Source organism: Salvelinus alpinus, chromosome 16, assembly GCF_045679555.1.
Source record: "Salvelinus alpinus chromosome 16, SLU_Salpinus.1, whole genome shotgun sequence".
Taxonomy (NCBI): domain Eukaryota; kingdom Metazoa; phylum Chordata; class Actinopteri; order Salmoniformes; family Salmonidae; genus Salvelinus; species Salvelinus alpinus.
In genome coordinates this window covers 29,952,583-29,966,883 of record NC_092101.1, presented here as the reverse complement: position 1 = coordinate 29,966,883, position 14,301 = coordinate 29,952,583, and the positions used below count along the sequence as shown (strand labels likewise).

General features: G+C 45.5%; 1 protein-coding gene and 1 long non-coding RNA gene across 4 annotated transcripts in view; one reads left to right on the top strand and one right to left on the bottom strand.

The window, feature by feature from the left end:
• The first annotated feature begins 85 nt into the window (after window positions 1-85).
• LOC139541327 (uncharacterized) lies at window positions 86-5,419 on the top strand. The gene is made up of 5 exons (XR_011668330.1): window positions 86-1,733; window positions 1,857-2,058; window positions 4,425-4,548; window positions 4,634-4,765; window positions 4,963-5,419. It is a non-coding gene; the product is annotated as an uncharacterized lncRNA (long non-coding RNA).
• Window positions 5,420-5,470: 51 nt separating this feature from the next.
• LOC139541322 (capping protein inhibiting regulator of actin dynamics-like) overlaps window positions 5,471-14,301 on the bottom strand; it is a 32,879-nt gene continuing 24,048 nt past the window's right edge. For 2 of the 3 annotated variants that reach the window (XM_071345848.1, XM_071345850.1), the window contains 8 exons: window positions 12,150-12,315; window positions 11,440-11,572; window positions 10,991-11,146; window positions 10,619-10,861; window positions 8,068-10,477; window positions 7,705-7,898; window positions 7,408-7,567; window positions 5,471-7,198 (listed from right to left, as the gene is read on the bottom strand). In XM_071345848.1, the coding sequence (XP_071201949.1) occupies window positions 7,038-7,198; window positions 7,408-7,567; window positions 7,705-7,898; window positions 8,068-10,477; window positions 10,619-10,861; window positions 10,991-11,146; window positions 11,440-11,572; window positions 12,150-12,315 (3,623 nt within the window). In that variant the 3' untranslated portion in view covers window positions 5,471-7,037. Of the gene's footprint in view, window positions 7,199-7,407; window positions 7,568-7,704; window positions 7,899-8,067; window positions 10,478-10,618; window positions 10,862-10,990; window positions 11,147-11,439; window positions 11,573-12,149; window positions 12,316-14,301 lie in introns of those variants that run through there. The other variant, XM_071345849.1, reaches the window with a different exon arrangement.

Genomic DNA, 14,301 nt, shown 5'->3' with positions numbered 1-14,301 from the left:
GACCTTCTAGCCCGAAGTCCAGCGCGCTATCGATTTTGCCCTAAGAGCATGCTCAAGCGGAATAGTCGATATACGCGCTTATAAACCCAGGGTCGTTACACTACTCCCTCCTTTCAAAGAGCGCGACCTCGCGCTAGCTTGCGACTCTACGTCTTATAGGAACGCCCCAAAATACTTTAAAGTACTACTTAAGTTGTTTTTTGGGGTATCTGTACTTTACTATTTATATTTTTGACAACTTTTACTTTTACTTCACTACATTCCTAAAGAAAAGTACATACTCTTTACTCCATCAATTTTCCCTGACACCCAAAACCTGTTAAATTTGAATACTTAGCAGGACAGAAAATGCTCAAATGTATATACTTATCAAGAGAACATCAATGGTCATCCCTACTGCCTCTGATCTGGTGGACTCACTAAACACAAATGCTTTACTTATAAATTATGTCTGAGTTTTGGAGCGTGACCCTGGTTAACGGTAACAAAAATAATTTAGTTTGTTTAATATAAGGAATTTTAAATTATTTGTACTTTTACTTTTGATACTTAAGTATATTTTAGCAACTACATTTACTTTTGATACTTAAGTATATTTTAAACCAAGTACTTTTAGACTTTTACTCAAGTAGTATTTTACTGGGTGACTTTCACTTTTACTTGAGTCATTTTCTATTAAGGTATCTTTACTTTTACTCAGGTATGAAAATGTAGTACTTTTTCCACCAGTGCCCCACGGTAATTAAGAAAATGCCCAACTGAGTGGCTCGTGCTATTTAAGAAACACAAGACAACTGTCTCCAAAGTTAAATCTAGAATTGGCTTCCTATTTCGCAACAAAGCATCCTTCACTCATGCTGCCAAACATACCCTTGTAAAACTGATCATCCTACCGATCCTCGACTTTGACGATGTCATTTACAAAATAGCCTCCAATACCCTACTCAATAAATTGGATGCAGTCTATCACAGTGCCATCCGTTTTGTCACCAAAGCCCCATATACTACCCACCACTGCGACCTGTACGCTCTCGTTGGCTGGCCCTCGCTTCATACTCGTCGCCAAACCCACTGGCTCCAGGTCATCTACAAGACCCTGCTAGGTCCCCCCTTATCTCAGCTCGCTGATCACCATAGCAGCACCCACCTGTAGCACGCGCTCCAGCAGGTATATCTCTGGTCACCCCCAAAACCAATTCTCCCTTTGGCCGCCTCTCCTTCCAGTTCTCTGCTGCCAATGACTGGAACCAACTACAAAAATCTCTGAAACTGGGAACACTTATCTCCCTCACTAGCTTTAAGCACCAGCTGTCAGAGCAGCTCACAGTTTACTGCACCGGTACATAGCCCATCTATAATTTAGCCCAATCAACTACCTCTCCCCCTACTGTATTTATTTATTTTGCTCCTTTGCACCCCATTATTTCTATATCTACTTTGCACATTCTTCCACTGCAAATCTACCATTCCAGTGTTTTACTTGCTATATTGTATTTACTTTGCCACCATGGCCTTTTTTTGCCTTTACCTCCCTTATCTCACCGCATTTGCTCACATTGTATATAGACTTATTTTTCTACTGTATTATTGACTGTATGTTTGTTTTACTCCATGTGTAACTCTGTGTTGTTGTATGTGTCGAACTGCTTTGCTTTATCTTGGCCAGGTCGCAATTGTAAATGAGAACTTGTTCTCAACTTGCCTACCTGGTTAAATAAAGGTGAAAAAAAGAGGTAAATATGACAGTGGGATGAGAGTAACTTATCAAGCCTTTTGTTGCTTTTTGTTGTTGCATGTGGTAATTTTGTGTCTTGTCTCCCTCTGGTGACTCCCACCCTGCTTGGATGTTTTGTCAGGCTTGTCGTGCAGGAAGAGATCCTCTCTGCTGGCTTTTCTCTGTGTGTGTTAGCCCTGTGGGGCGAGGCCTGTCCCTCCCCAGCCCTGCTCCGTAGCTGGAGGCAGCATGGGAAATGGACTCACAACATCTATGGCATCACTGAGGTGTTCTGCTGGGCCTGCTGCTAGCACTTCCCAGAGAGCCTCCTGCAGTCTACTGATGTGAGTCAGCCCTGAACCCTGATCATGTAGTTATAGCACTAGCTCTTCTGTTTCAGTGATATGAGTACAGAGGTACCTTTTACTCAATTTATCCAATTGTTCTTGCATAATGTAGTTTTTGTGCTCGCCTCACAGGACTGAATCCTCTGTGCAGCTTGGTCCTCCTCTGATGGAGACCACAGTTGAAGTAAGAGATGAGGATGGCTGTGTTGTTACTCAGGAGGAAGAACAGGTGTTTATAGGTGGGATGGATAGGGTGTATCTTCTAGACCAGGGGTTCCCAAACTTTTTGACTCCGGGCTCCCTTCCAGCGCTGGGGAACATCTCCTAACCCACGTCTATTTCTATGGGCACAAGCACTGTTCACTCCCGTCTTGTTGGAGGAGATATATTTTTAGGTTTAAAGCTTATCTCCTGCAATTCTACACATTTTGTCATGGGGTGCAGAGAACATGTAGCAGTTTTATAGCATTCTGTTTTTGCAATTCTATACAATTTGCCATGTAAACTCAGCCAAAAAAGAAACGTCCCTTTTTCAGGACCCTGTCTTTCACAGATAATTCGTAAAAATCCAAATAACTTCACAGATCTTCATTGTAAAGTGTTTAAACACGGTTTCCCATGCTTGTTCAATGAACCATAAGCAATTAATGAGCATGCATCTGTGGAACGGTCATTAAGACACTAACAGCTTACAGATGTTAGGCAATTAAGGTCACAGTTATGAAAAGTAAGGACACTAAAGAGGCCTTTCTACTGACTCTGAAAAATACCAAAATAAAGATGCCCAGGGTCCCTGCTCATCTGTGTGAACGTGCCTTAGGCATGCTGCAAGGAGGCATGAGGACTGCAGATGTGGCCAGGGCAATAAATTGCAATGTCCATACTGTGAGACGCCCAAGACAGTGCTACAGGGAGACAGGACGGACAGCTGATCGTCCTCGCAGTGGCAGACCACGTGTAACAACACCTGCACAGGATCGGTACATCCGAACATCACACCTGTGGGACAGGTACAGGATGGCAACACCTGCCTGAGTTACACCAGGAACGCACAATCCCTCGATCAGTGCTCAAACTGTCCACTATAGGCCGAGGGAGGTGGGACTGAGGGCTTGTAGGCCTGTTGTAAGGCAGTCTTCACCAGACATCACCGGTAACAAGGTCGCCTATAGGCACAAACCCACCGTCGCTGGACCAGACAGGACTGGCAAAAAGTGCTCTTCATGACGAGTCGCGGTTTTGTCTCACCAGGGGTGATGGTCGGATTTGCGTTTATCGTCGAAGGAATGAGCGTTACACCGAGGCCTGTACTCTGGAGCGGGATCGATTTGGAGGTGAAGGGTCCGTCATGGTCTGGGGCGGTGTGTCACAGCATCATCGGACTGAGCTTGTTGTCATTGCAGTCAATCTCAACACTGTGCGTTACAGGGAAGACATCCTCCTCCCTCATGTGGTACCCTTCCTGCAGGCTCATCCTGACATGACCCTCCAGCATGACAATGCCACCAACCACACTGCTCGTTCTGTGCATGATTTGCTGCAAGGCAGGAATGTCAGTGTTCTGCCATAGCCCCTTTCTATCTGTGCGGTGCGGACCTTTGTCTATCATTATAATATGTATTCAGGTGATATTTAAGTGACTCAAACATTACTTATAAATGGGCAAAAAAATAGCTATAAAACGTTAGCTGACATGGGCTAGTTGATCTGGACATTTCTGGCAAGTTATAAATAGCTCTCCAAGGTATGCAATAACTAACATGACAAGGAAAACTGGTGCTGCACTACCCAATTTCGAAGTTTCATCTTGTGCATTTCACTATTACAACTTTCAATTGTAAGTTGAAGGCCTGTCTGAGTTCCATGAAAAAAAGTAGCATTAAAAAAAAAATATATATATATTTTTCCAGTGGGTGGGTATTTTTCTGGTGTAAATGAAGTGTGTTTCTTCAGGGAAAGTGTCTATGGGGGAAGTTATGAAGATCTACCAGAGGCAAAGAGCAGGTTCAGTGTCCAATGTTTTCATTTTTAACCTTTATTTACCTAGGCAAGTCAGTTAAGATCAAATTCACAATGACGGCCTACACCGGCCAAACTGGGCCAATTGTGTGCTGCCCTGGGCCTCCCAAACATGTCCGGATGTGTTATAGCCTGGATTCGAACCAGGGTGTCTGTAGTGACACCTCAAGCGCTGAGATGTAGTGCCTCAGACCGCTGCACCACTCGGGAGCCCTAAGAGATCTGCACTGAGAGAAAGACTCCAGTCTCTGTGTGTGCGTGCGTGCGTGCGTACCTTTCTTTCAAGTGTAAATCTTGCATCACATGCTCAGTACTGTATAATTGTGTTTTTGTGTGTATTCTAGGTCTGGCAGTGTGTGTGGACGCACCACTGTGGGAGTGGAGATGTGTTCTCCTCACCCTGTCTCCATCCCTCTCTGACAGCAGTGTGTCGCCACCCTTGGTGGAAACTTCCTCTGTCTCCATCCTGTGAGTGTCCATGCCTTCTTGCCTGCAAAAATCACAGATGCTTGTGTGTGAAGGAAAAAATATTAAAACTTTTTTTCTGTTTCAGGACACTGGTATTGTCCTGTAGATGTATTCCAGGAAGACTACATTTTTCTCCATCCCAAGCTGCTTCATTGGAAACCTAATCATCGGCTCTGTGGATGGAAACATCTGCTGCCTCACCCACACAGGGAAAATGGTGAGAGGAAGAACTGGCACTAAGATAATGTCAATTTTTAGTCTTTCTCTTTAACATCTTCATTTTCACCAAGTAACTACATTTACATTTACATTTAAGTCATTTAGCAGATGCTCTTATCCAGAGCGACTTACAACTTGTTAACTATTGATATTGTTCACTTATGTGTTTCATCTTTAATACTGTGTTTTCTGCAGCTGTGGCAGTATGTGACCAAGGGCAGTGTTCTCATCTTCTCATCGCCATGCATCATACCAGACAAGCAGAGCATTGTGTGTGGGTCACATGACGGGTGTGTGTACTGTCTGAACTGTGCTGACGGCTCATTGATGTGGCGTTACCAGAGGGTGTACTCCAGCCCCTGTGTGTTTGAGGGGTCACCCTGAGGTATGGAAGGTACATTGGTGGGCCTGGCCTCCACAGATGGGACCCTGTGTGTTCTGGATGGAGAGAATGGAACTCTGAGAGCCTCTCTTTGCCCAGGGAGCTCCTCTCCTGTGGTGTGGCAGCGCTCCTGGTGGTCGAATGACGCAATGACTTTGTGTACTTGTGTGGAGCCGACAGATGAGCTCAAATTGTTTCCTGAGATGACATGTATGACATCATGTATTTTTGTACTATGTTATAATATTAAAGAATAATATAGGAAACAAATGCAAAGTATTGATACTAATTTGTTGGAGGAATATGACTTGAGGCTTTGAGTTCAGACATCAGTATTTCATTTATAATTCATAACATTTGCATCACTTTAAAGATGTTCTCATGAATACCTTTTTTAAGTGGGACAAAAAAGTGCAATTATTACCCCAAATCTTTTTTCATACAACACTGTGTACACTACACTATTGCATACGACCAAAGGTAAAAAATAGGTAAATAAATGACAAAGTGACTGACTGAGCCTTACAGGCTTCTTTCTGACCAATGTCCTGGTAAAACCGCCTCTAACATACATCCATACATACAGATCATTACATTGAGTAGTGAGAGGAAGATAATGATGGAAGAAATATCCATTTGCTGTCAGTCACCAACAGACAGCCCAGCAGAGGTTCTCACAGCAGGGCTATTGGTTCAAATCACATTGAGGTAAATTAAGAGGATGTGATATAGTTTAACTTGTCTAATGATGGGATTCAGAGAATGTGACTTTCCAAATGCTGGAGGACCATGTAAAGGCCTTATGGATCATCACACTAGCGGTGACTTGAGCACATGGGATGTTACAGCAGGCAGGTAGTCTCTTTCCATAGCAAAGCAAAATCCATGACACATTAGAATGCTGAGAATACTGTGCAATTCACAACCACCTGAACCTTGGTCTTTAGTGCTGTGTTTCAGTGCAGTCCACATTTGATTATGACAGATTTTACTGTTATTTTACAAACTGCGGTGATTTTCAAACAACTTTGTTAAGGGATTTTTTTTGTTTTTTTTTGCAATATAGTATCTTAGACAGCTGTCACAGTCATCACGGGCACAGTGAGAATAGTTATACTAAGTACTGCTTTTGAATACAAGTTTAAAAAAATAAGCTTTTGTACATCGCAGACAAGGCTCAGAGATTACAAATATATTGTTTCATCACTGTTAAAATCAGTGCTTGAAATAATACCCACGAGAAAAGGTAACAGAAATATTGTTGTTCTAAGGGTGATACAACTGGGTGATCATCTGTCATGTTGGTTTATTGGTTACTGGTAGCCCTTAAAACACTGTTCCCAAAGTACCCTTGAATGAAGAATCTATATCCTTTTTCAGACCTGTGGGATTGATCTTTTCAATACATAAGCTTTTTTTTCTTGTATTATGTTAAGTGCATGATCTATTTACAGCCGTGGTGCTTTGATTGGCTACTGTTGGGAAGTAAGGGTTGGGATTGGCTATTGCAATGGCCAGCAGTGGCCATGATTGGCTACTGTAGGATCTTTTGACTTGTTGGAAGATATCATATAGTTGATAACATACAGCCAGGTAATCTTAAAGTTTGTGTTTTCAGGTGTTTGTATAAGTGCATGCTTGTACGGAGTGTTCGTGTTTGTAAATGTGTGACTGTGTTTATATTATGAATGTGAAACACACTTTTAATCATACAAGTACATGGTTATGGTGAAATGGGGGGGAGGCTTGGGTTGAGGCTTGGGTTGAGGTTAGAGTGCAGGGGCAGATCAGGGGCAGAGAGGAGAGGTCGGGATGGTTTGGGACAGGGGTCAAAGTTCATGGGCAGTGTGTGTACAGTACTGATGCAGTGTAGAGGTTAGAGAGGAGGTTATTTGATAATCTGAGGGCAGTCACTCCAGGCCTTGGCCTTGCGCTTGGCCAGAGCTAACCAGGCCGGCTCAGTGGACACCTGGGGAGAGTCAGTGGACGGGAAGCGCTTGGTCACCTCCTTCACTGCAGGGGGCGATGGTGTGGAGTCTGCAATATCAACTGTAACACAAGACCCAGAGAGAAAGGGTTATAATGCATGCTGAGGACACCATAAAAGTGTATAATCCACACAAGTTTGATAACAGATTTGTTTGATTATGTTGATCCAGATGTAATAGAATCATGTTTCATATGTGAGATATCCTAAATGTTTGATGTGATCTTGGGAAAGTGTGATGACAAACAGTTGTGAATATGAAAGCTCTTACCTGTGACTGTGCTGGGCAGAGTGTTGGCTTTCTTCAGGTGGTCCCGGCGCTCAAAGCAGCCCAGGAGGGTGTCTGGTCTCTTGGCTTCCTCCGGTGTCTGTGATTTGGGAGGGCTGGTGTTTCCACTCCCCTTACCCTCTGAAGGACTAACCAACACACACTGTGAAACACATGTACCTTTTAGCAGACTGTCCCAGTCTCTCCTACTGCCCTGAATGCATTTCTCTCTCTGCATAATCATAATCATAATGGTATGAAGGTAAGGACAGTAATGTGTGTTAAAGTGCAGTAACATACGCTGTCTTTGTCTTTGGCCTGTTTCTCAGGCAGTTTGGCCTCTCTATTGCTGCGGCGCTCGTCTCGGCTCTGCTGGTGCTCCTTGAAGCCCTTCTGTTTCTGCAGCGCCAGTGTGATCCACGGAGGCCCCGCCTCCTTGTCCTGGACCCGTACGCTGTCTAACGAGTGCCTGCTCTGCAGCGATGGCTTCCCTTCTGTAAGTGGTGAGATGAGACAACCATCATACTTAACATCATACACACCAAATCACTCAAGTAATTAAAATGCAGGTGTGACATCCCTACTCGCTTAAAAAATCCATAAAATCTCTGTCATGGAGATTGGAGCACTAGCAGCACATGCGCTTCCCAAGGTGACACTAACCTTTCCTGATGAGCTCCGTTTTCCTGTCAGCCTTCTCCCTCCAGGGCATACTGATGGAGGGGAAGAAGGACCTCTTCTCCTTGGGCTCCTCCACCCCCTGACCCCCCTGGCCCTGTCCCTGGCCGTTCCTGTGGAGCTGGACCACAGCTGAGGTTTTTTCCCTCCTCTCATCTCGCTCCTCATGGCCAGCTGAATCAGCCCCCACCCTCGTCCTCTGGACCACTGCATCGCTTGAACCCCCTCTGCCCACCTTGGGGAGTGGAGAGGGGGGAGGGGTGGCAGGTTTAGGGGATGTGCTCGGTCTTTGGTAGAGTGAGGGTTTGGACGGCTTCTCCTCCTTGCTGTGCATGGAAGGGGTGGGAGACTTGCCTGCTTGGACACGGGGCTTTGGAAGACATACAACCATACGTCCAGGCTTTTCCCCAGGAATGCTCTCTCTGAGTGGAGACGCAGGGCTGGATCTATCAGAGAACACTGAGGTGTCAGAGTCAGGGTCAATGGGGGTCAGAGGTGGAGGGACACCGTTGAAGCTGTCACCGGCGCTGTACCTCTTCTTCCTCTTGTCTGTCGACTGATCACTGTGAAAGCGGAGGGAGTAGTTGGTCCTCCTCAGCTTGATCCCAAAAGGAGAGGGCTGGCCCTGCTCCCTCCCTTCCTCCCGGCCGTCAGAGTCCTCTGATTCTCCTCCCAGGCTCACAGCGTCTGTCACTGACCCCTCAGGTCTGGGGGACCACTGGGAAGACCTGGGGACTATGAACGATGGGAGGTCTTTGGCAAACATGCACTCCCCTTTTCTGGCTGCGATCCGGACGGTCTTACCACCACTGCTCTGGGCTTTGCTGCCTGGGGCTGGTGAGGCTGCAGGGGGAACAGAGGTGCTGGAGGAGATGTTGGAGAGAGCAGAGGCTGGGCTTCCTCCTTCCTTCTCTTCCGGATTCAACACCTCAGAGTTCCTGCTGGAGTCGGCAAACTTCTTCCTGGCCGGAGTGATAGAGAACTTGGCGCTGGCGGACATGGTCTTCCTGAGGTTGGTATGGGGAAACGGACTCTGGTCCTCACTGCTGGGTCGGCTTTGGCTATGGGGGTCAGGGTATTCCTCATACTTCCCCTCCTCCGCCCCCTTAAATATCTTGCAGCGGATACTGGCCCACTCTGCAAGAACGGCTGCACTGGACTGGTCTGTGGACTCACTGAGGGATTTGGTTTTTCCAGACTTGCGTACTGGTGGGGTCTTGCTCTTGGTTGGTGGTGGGGTTTCCATGGTAGCTTTCTTTTCATCTGCCAGACCCAGGAGAGACTTACAAGCGATTTCTTTGATATGGTCCAGGTTGACAGCAGTCCCACATAGCTGGGCACCTGTCACCAGGATGGCTGTGTGGCGGACATACTGAGAGGACAGGAGGGTGGGCGAGTCAGCTCTCTCTCTGTGTTCAGTCACAGCGCTCCCCGGCTGACTGGAGGCCGGTATAACAGGCGTTAGGTTGACCTTCTGGAACAGGATCTGCTTCTCCCCAGAGGACCCTTTGACAGTGAACGGCCTCTGTCTCTTCTCCATCTCTCTCCAGCGCACCTCCTCTGCCCTCCTCTTCCTCTCAGGGTCAGAGCTGCTCGCAGCCGCTTCTGCACACAGCCTCTTCTCCTCCTCCTCCTCCTCATTTTTCTTCCTCTCCTCCTCTGCAAGCAGTTTTCTCTTTTTCTTCACCTGCTTTTTCATTCTCTCTTCCTCCTCTTCTGCCTCTTTTAGTCTCTTTTCCTCATCTACACGAAGATGCTCTGCCTCCAGTTCACACTGCTTCCTCTTCTCTTCTTCTTTCCTACTTCTTTCCTCTTCCTCTTTCTTCTTTTCCTCTTCCTCCAGTGTCCTCTCCTTCTCCTCTCGTTGCATAAGCTCCAAATCTTCTCTCATCCTTCTTTCTTCTTCTTTCTCTATCCTCTCCTCTTCTTCTTTCATCCTCCTCTCCATCTCCTCTCTCTGTCTCCACTCCTCTTCTTCTTTCATCCTCCTCTCCATCTCCTCTCTCTGCCTCCTCTCCTCTTCTTCTTTCATCCTCCTCTCCATCTCCTCTCTCTGCCTCCTCTCCTCTTCTTCTTTCATCCTCCTCTCCATCTCCTCTCTCTGCCTCCTTTCCTCCTCCTTTTTAAGTATACGTCCCTCTTGTTTGCAACATCGCTCCTCCTCTAACTCACACAGCCGCCACTCCTCTGCTTTCTTCTTCCTATCTTCCTCTTCCTCTCTGTGCCTCTGTTCCGCCAGTTCTCTCTTTCTCCTGGACTCCCATCTCTCCTCCTCCTGCAGTTTCTGCTTGTGGGTTTTCTCTGGGGGTGTCTCCTCCTCAGCATTCCTGTGTTGGCTGTCTGCTGCATCTTTCTCCTCCTGCTGTATGCCAGGGATATCCACCTCTTGCAGATCCTGAAAAGAATTACGTATTTTGATTTTGATTTTCTATTGTTGAGCTTTATCTCACTATTTTCAGTCTACATGACAATTCTATGTATGCACATTCAAACCAAAGAAAGACCACCAACTGTAAGGACCATGACCCCCTCTCACCTGTGTATACCGGTGGTGCTTGCGGGAGATCCTCTGGTTTTTGGGTTTGACAGACAGCTTATGCTTGGCAGCGGTGTTGTCCAGCCGAGGGACAGACTGTGTGACTCCATCCAGGTCGATGGACTCAATGGTGCCGATGGCTGGAAGAACTTGTTTGGACATGGGAGATTTCACTGGAGTGCTGGGGGCTTCAGCCTGGGGAGCTCCATGGCTCTCACCGGCCTCTTGGTCCCGACTGGCCCCCTGGTTGTCATAGAAACATAACATTTTCATTCTCTTCCTATATTTCCAACACAAATTCTTTGAGTTAATACTGTATCATTATAAGCTAACAGTGAACCAAAGATTATGCAATTAATGATCCGCTATTACCTTTGGCTCTGTGTCCACTGGCTCAGCTTCCACCTGGGCTAAGACCCTCAGAGGGCTACTGGGCACCTCCTCTTCATCCGAGCTGCCCTCGTCTCCCTCACTCTTCCTCAGAGAGGGGGGCTTCTGGCCAAACTTGATATTCTGTGCTATCTGCCGCTGCATTTTCCACACACACACACACACACACACACACACACACACACACACACACACACACACACACACACACACACACACACACACACACACACACACACACACACACACACACACACACACACACACACACACACACACACACACACACACTTTGGGTTTGGTGTTAGATATTGAAGACAGCAGTAACGTTAAAGTGTCTGTTATCTGGGAGCAACAGCTGACTTTGAGTCATCAACCAAGACTGTGAACATACATCTGAATGTGTGTGTGCCCGTGTGTTTAAGGCCCACCTGCAAGTTCCTGACTTTATCGGAGACGTTTTCCTGGGACATGGTTTGTTCTGGGCTGAGGTCCTGTACTGCTTCCTCTGGGATAAACACACTGTCGTGGGAGAGGGCTTGAGACCCAATGGGGTTCAGCTCCCTGCAAAGACATAATGGGAGCTACAGTTATAGCATGCTAATACAGTCAGTCACTCATTAATTCCTGACAAGATGTAGTATCCCTGAGCAAATTAATTTGCACAAACAGAAACCATTTCACACACTCTAAACTTCACCAATTAAAATCTAAAAGTCAGTCAAGCAGTTTATAGACCACATTTCAACTGAACTGCACCCCTTTCTCACCAGACTGAGATTTAGTCGAATCTGCCGACTCAAAAATAGATAACATTGCATGCCAAACGAGAAACCACATGATAATATATGTGGGATCCACGTTGGGTCTTAGTGGAAATAGTATTATAGGCTTTCTCTGTGGTATGGGTGTGGCTCAAGTCCATGCAGTCTAAGTTATTGATAAGATAAGACCTGTGTTCAGAGCTTGTTTCATTTTGAGGTGGGACCTGTACAAGCAATAGGGGGAAAACGGCAATGTAGAGCCAACTCAACTGCATTGCATGACCTCATGACAACATTATGAACAGTGTATAAATGCAACCTGGACTACTGGAGTATTTCTCATGATATCAAACAGAATGCATAGATGTCCTGTTTACCTCAGATGTTGATTGGTCTCATCATCTGAGATGACTCCGTTAGACACTTCCCCTGTGGTGAAGCTAGCCTTCAGCTCTGCTGTATCGAAGTCCCGCTCTTCTGCCTTCTTCTTCCTCTTCCCAAACAGGCGTCTGAACGGCTGGAATTTGCCCTGTCGTCGCCTCTCTGCAGGCAGAAAGAGAAATGATAACCAAAGCCACACACTATCACCTTATCGCTCTTTATTTTCACATCCGTGGACTGTATAATTACATCTAAATGAGTGGCCCGTAGTGTGAGTGTGTGTGAATGTATACAAAAGAACTCCACAGCAGATGAGGTGAAGAGAAAACCTTGGATCGGTTGATAATACTTACCTTGAATAACAGAATGTGCTAAATAAAGTAGGAATACTCAGAAGGACATGGAGGAAAACCAACATTCGAATCATAAAAAGGCTGAATCATTCTGACCTGACTGGACCATTGGGAGTCATTCAGGAAATCAATCACTCATTGAACGACTGTCTCTCTTTCTCATATGCAAACATACATTTGTTTCACTTGAACAGATACTCAAGGCTACACAGATACTCTTATCCAAAGCAACTTTAGACAGTTCAATACTGTTCATGTTATCAACACAGCATGGTGTGCTGTGGACCTTTGAGGTTCCAGGTAGTCTAATTCCACATAGATGTGATTTATCACTGACGTTTGCACATGCTCCTTCATCACATAAATACTCTTCTATCATAGCATGTGCCAAATTGATTCATAAATTGTCTCCAGGGATAGTTATTATACCAACTTCACTATACCAACAGCTGGGTGGTATGGAGCAGAGTATTCACCACCACAATTACTCATTACAAATCAACCTTGAAAATCCCAGCTATGTAATCGCATAACCAGAAGTTTACTACAAATGCAGAAACAATGGCGGTGAAGCTCATCATGACTGCCTGCTTATCATGACTGCCTCCTCGTCCTGTCTCTGTGACCTTGTCAGATGGTGTTTCATCTGAGCAGCAACTTAGCTGACCAACAGATCTCTTATTAAAGTGTGGGGAGCTCCTAATGTCAACAGTAAGGTTATTCTATTTTTGTGTTTTTATCTCCTTTCGTTTTTTTGTTTTTGTTTTCAAATCAGTTTAGTTTCAGTGAGTTTTCAGTTCTGATTTGCTAGTTTTTATTTAGTTTAACTTCGTTTTTATATTATTTAGTTTCAGTTTTAGGTTTAGTGTTAGGGACAGAAAGCATGCGTGGGAGCCTAGGAGGCATTTGGGTTATATTGTTTTTTGTTTGTTTTTGGGTTGTTACTTTATGCAACTGCACATAAGGTCAAAGACAGAAGAGAAAGCGAGACATCTCACTGGCACATTCTATTCTGGTCGGGCAGGTATGGCGACCAGGGAGAGGACACAAAGTAGACCAGAGCCAGCTGTTCCCTCTCTCCTGTGAGCATGCCCGATATTATGGAGGAACTGTGTGTCATGCTCTGATCTGTTTCACCTGATTGTCTCCACCCCCTCCAGGTGTCGCTTATTCTCCCCAGTGTATTTATCCCTGTGTTTCCTGTCTCTCTGTGCCAGTTCGTCTTGTATGTTAGTCAAGTAAACCAGCGTGTTTTTCCCGTTCTCTTTTTGATAGTCTTCCCGGTTTTGACCCCTGCCTGACTCTGGACTCTGAACTGGTTTTGACTCTTTTGCCTGTCCACGACCATTCTCTTGCCTTATCCTATTGGATTAGTTAATATTGTAAGACCCCAACCATGTGCCTCATGTGTCTGCATCTGGGTCTCGCCTTGTGTCATGATATCATGAGCTCATGCGGGAAAGGATGCTCACGCGAGAGAGGGAACGCCCACTTACACAGACGGAACCTTGAAAAAACATTTAAATGGTAAATGGCCTGAGTAAACTATCTTATTTATCCACCATCTTTGATAAGGTGATGGGTCAAGTCATAGGTTAGGTTAGCCCTTCTCATGACTCCAATGCTATATTGGAGAATTCCACGTCCCATTTGATTAGCTGAGGTTATTTTGTCAAGTGTGAAACGCTCTATCTAGAAACAATTGATCCTTGATTACTATACGGTTTTGGAAACCTTGAACACTCAACTTAATTATAATCCAAAATAACTTTACAAATACAAAAGATACACTTGC